Source organism: Bombina bombina, chromosome 3 (genome assembly GCF_027579735.1).
Source record: "Bombina bombina isolate aBomBom1 chromosome 3, aBomBom1.pri, whole genome shotgun sequence".
Taxonomy (NCBI): Eukaryota; Metazoa; Chordata; class Amphibia; order Anura; family Bombinatoridae; genus Bombina; species Bombina bombina.
Genome location: NC_069501.1, coordinates 973,389,759 through 973,393,106, shown reverse-complemented (window position 1 = coordinate 973,393,106; position 3,348 = coordinate 973,389,759). Strand labels below are relative to the sequence as shown.

The 3,348-nt window shown below is 35.0% G+C and overlaps 1 protein-coding gene across 1 annotated transcript; it reads left to right on the top strand.

Annotated features, from left to right (window-relative positions):
• Nucleotides 1-330: 330 nt before the first annotated feature.
• On the top strand, nucleotides 331-743 carry LOC128652004 (death-associated protein 1-like). Its single transcript, XM_053704953.1, is given in 2 exon segments — nucleotides 331-621; nucleotides 624-743. Coding segments are annotated over 2 exon segments (321 nt in total). The 5' UTR covers nucleotides 331-405; the 3' UTR covers nucleotides 729-743.
• Nucleotides 744-3,348: the final 2,605 nt, after the last annotated feature.

The window sequence follows — 3,348 nt, the reverse complement described above, 5'->3', positions numbered from 1 at the left end:
TCTTAAGGTAAAACTCAGTCGCCTAGATTACGAGTCTTGCGTTAGCCTTAAAAAGCAGCGGTCCCAACGCTGCTTTTTAACGCCCGCTGGTATTACGAGTCTGACAGGTACAGGTGTACCACTCACTTTTCTTCCGCGACTAGAGCTTACCGCAAATACCCTTACGTCAATTGCGTATCCTATCTTTTTAATGGGATTTGCCTAACGCTGGTATTACGAGTCTTGGAAGAAGTGAGCAGTAGACCCTCTCCTGTCAAGACTTCTACCGCATTTAAAAGTCAGTAGTTGAAGAGGAAATGGGGCGGGATTATAGCATTTGCTGATGTGTGAGCAGCACTCACTTGCAGTTACAGTACTGTGCTTTCATACCCTGAGAAGAAGAGCTGAATAAATTTAATAGAAGATATGTCTTCTCCTCCAAAAGAGAAGTCGGACACGAAAGCTGGCCACCCTCCTGCTGTTAAAGCTGGAGGGATGAGAATTGTGCAGAAACATCCACACACTCACGTAGAAACCAAGGAGGAGAAAGAAAGCAATGAGGAAAATTGGGAAAGTGGCATTGTTCCACCTAAACCACCTTTGATAATCTCTGGAGCTGTCACAAGGGGTGACAAGGACTCCCACCCCCAGCTGCTGCTCAAGTAGCTCATCATAAACATCATGCTTCGGTGAAAAAGTTACCTGGCACAAACCAGGTCACTCATCATATCCATCAACCCCGCAAGTGAAAAGACAACCTTGGAAAAAGCAGCAGCACATTCACCATGTTTTGTGAAATAGGTTGTGATCTCTTCTCTGGCCTAAAATTGTGATTTAAATGTATGTGTATGTATATATATATATATATATATATATATATATATATGTATGTATACGTATATATACAGTATATTCAAATCCTTCACACCTATATGTGTTGTGCAAACAAGTATTACACCCATTTTATGAACCTTGTATTATGAGGTTTGTGTATTAAAGGAACATTATACGCGGAAAAAAAATACAATAAATCATGCATATGAAAGAGCAGAACTTTTTTTTCCAACTAAAGGTTTTTAAATTGAGACTAATACAGCAGTCATAGTTGTATACTTCCTAATAATGCTGATTTATACTTTTTGCTGATGTTCATTGAGTATAACATTTTAACTGATATTTCTGTATTAGTTCAATTTAAATAGTAGTTTTTAGGGTTTTTTTCTGGCAAAAGCAACAAAAAAATGTTTAAATGCTGTTCTTTCATATGTATGCTAAATACTATTTGAGTACAAAATCCATTAAGCAAATTCCCACAGATTGGTGCACCTGTTAGTATTTTAGGTTTAGTTACATAATTCCAACTGATGTAATTCAGATTTTATTTGATTATTTCTGTTAAACCCCTAAAACAAAATGCTAACAAGCCAATAAAGATACAGATTACCTTGAAAAAAAAAAAGTCAGCTAACGCCGGAACATAAAACTCTTAACTAAAGTGCTAAAAGTACACTAACAACCATAAACTACCTATTAACCCCTAAACCGAGGCGTGCCCCCCCCCCCCACATTGCAAACACTTAAATAAATATATTAATCCCTAATCTGCTGATCGGACATCGCCGCCACTTTAATAAATTTATTAACCCCTAAACCGCCGCACTCCCGCCTCGCAAACACTAGTTAAATGTTATTAACCCCTAATCCGCCATCCCTAACATTGCCGACACCTACGTATATTTATTAACCCCTTATCTGCCTCTATCAACGTCGCCGCTACTATATTAAAGGTATTAACCACTAAACCTAAGTCTAACTAAATACTTACTTATAAAATAAACCCTTAGCTAGCTACAATATAACTAATAGTTACATTGTAGCTATCTTAGGATTTATATTTATTTTACAGGCAACTTTGTATTTATTTTAACTAGGTACAACAGTTATTAAATAGTTATTAACTATTTAATAACTACCTAGTTAAAATAAAGACAAATTTAAACACAACACTTGTTCGGAGAGCCTAAGGTGCTTCTACCATCTGGTAATGACTTAATTTGTTAATTGCTGACATGATACAAGCCCCACTGGTGATCTTAGTAGCTGCATTATTTAAAATATGGGTGCAGTGAAAATATCTAGCTATGCTTCACATGCACGTGCAGAGAAAAATGTTAACACTAAAACAGTGATAACTCTTAATAGAAGCATTTTTGCCAATACATGTATATTGAAAATATGTTTCTATTCAAAAATGCAATAAATATACGTGCATTTAAATTTTGTCTGGAATGTCCCTTTTAAAGGGACAGGAAACCCCCCAAAAATTATTTCATGATTTGGATAAAACAAGATATTTTAAACAACTTTCCAATTTACTTCTATTATGACATTTGCTTCATTCTCTTGTTATCCTTTACTGAAGAAACAGCTTTGCACTACTGGCAGCTAGCTGAACACATCTAGTTAGCCAATCACAATAGACAAATGTGTGCAGGCACCAATCAGCAACTAGCTCCCACTAGTGTAGGATATGTGCATGTTCTTTTTCAACAAGGGATACCAAGAGAACGAAGCACATTTGAAAATATAAGTGAATTTAAAAGTGTATTAAAATGACATGCTCTATCTGAATCATGCAGGTTTCATTTTGACTTTCCTATCCCTATAAAGTAATTTTAATAGCCCTATGAAGAAAGGCAAAGTGCTGTACTCTGTACGTTAGCATGTTGCTTCACCTCTGCTGTTGATTCCTACTTTAAACAATAGGATTAATACGCATCCAGATTCCATTGCTCAGAGGTTTCACAGCATTACGAAGAGCCATAGGTATGCTGCCTGTGATCACGTTCATTAACTTATCTCTGCGTAGCGTTTTATGACAAGTTACTTGAGAAGCAATGTGGTGACTTCATGAACTAATGAAAGGTTATGAAATTCAGGAATTCTGGCAAAAACAAATTGCTTTCGGATAATCTCAGGCTTTTAAAGTCTAAAGGGAGTTTTTGTTTTTCTCCTACCACTTGTTTTAGTTTCTTCCTATTGCTGAATGTTTTTTCTTTATGTTATAATATTCATCATTGGCATGTTTTTTCTTTATGTTATAATATTCATCATTGGCATGTTTTTTCTTTATGTTATAATAGTTATCATTGGCATGTTTTTTCTTTATGTTATAATATTCATCATTGGCATGTTTTTTCATTTTTTTTCTCCACTATAATTGTGCTTAGCGATACTAAGACAAAAGGTTGTTATTATTATTTTTTATATATAATAGTACACCTTATTAAAGGTTTCCATGCCATAGTGAAAGTACTATGGCCATATTTCCATTTCTAGTTTAAACTTTAAACCACTTTAAAAAAACTA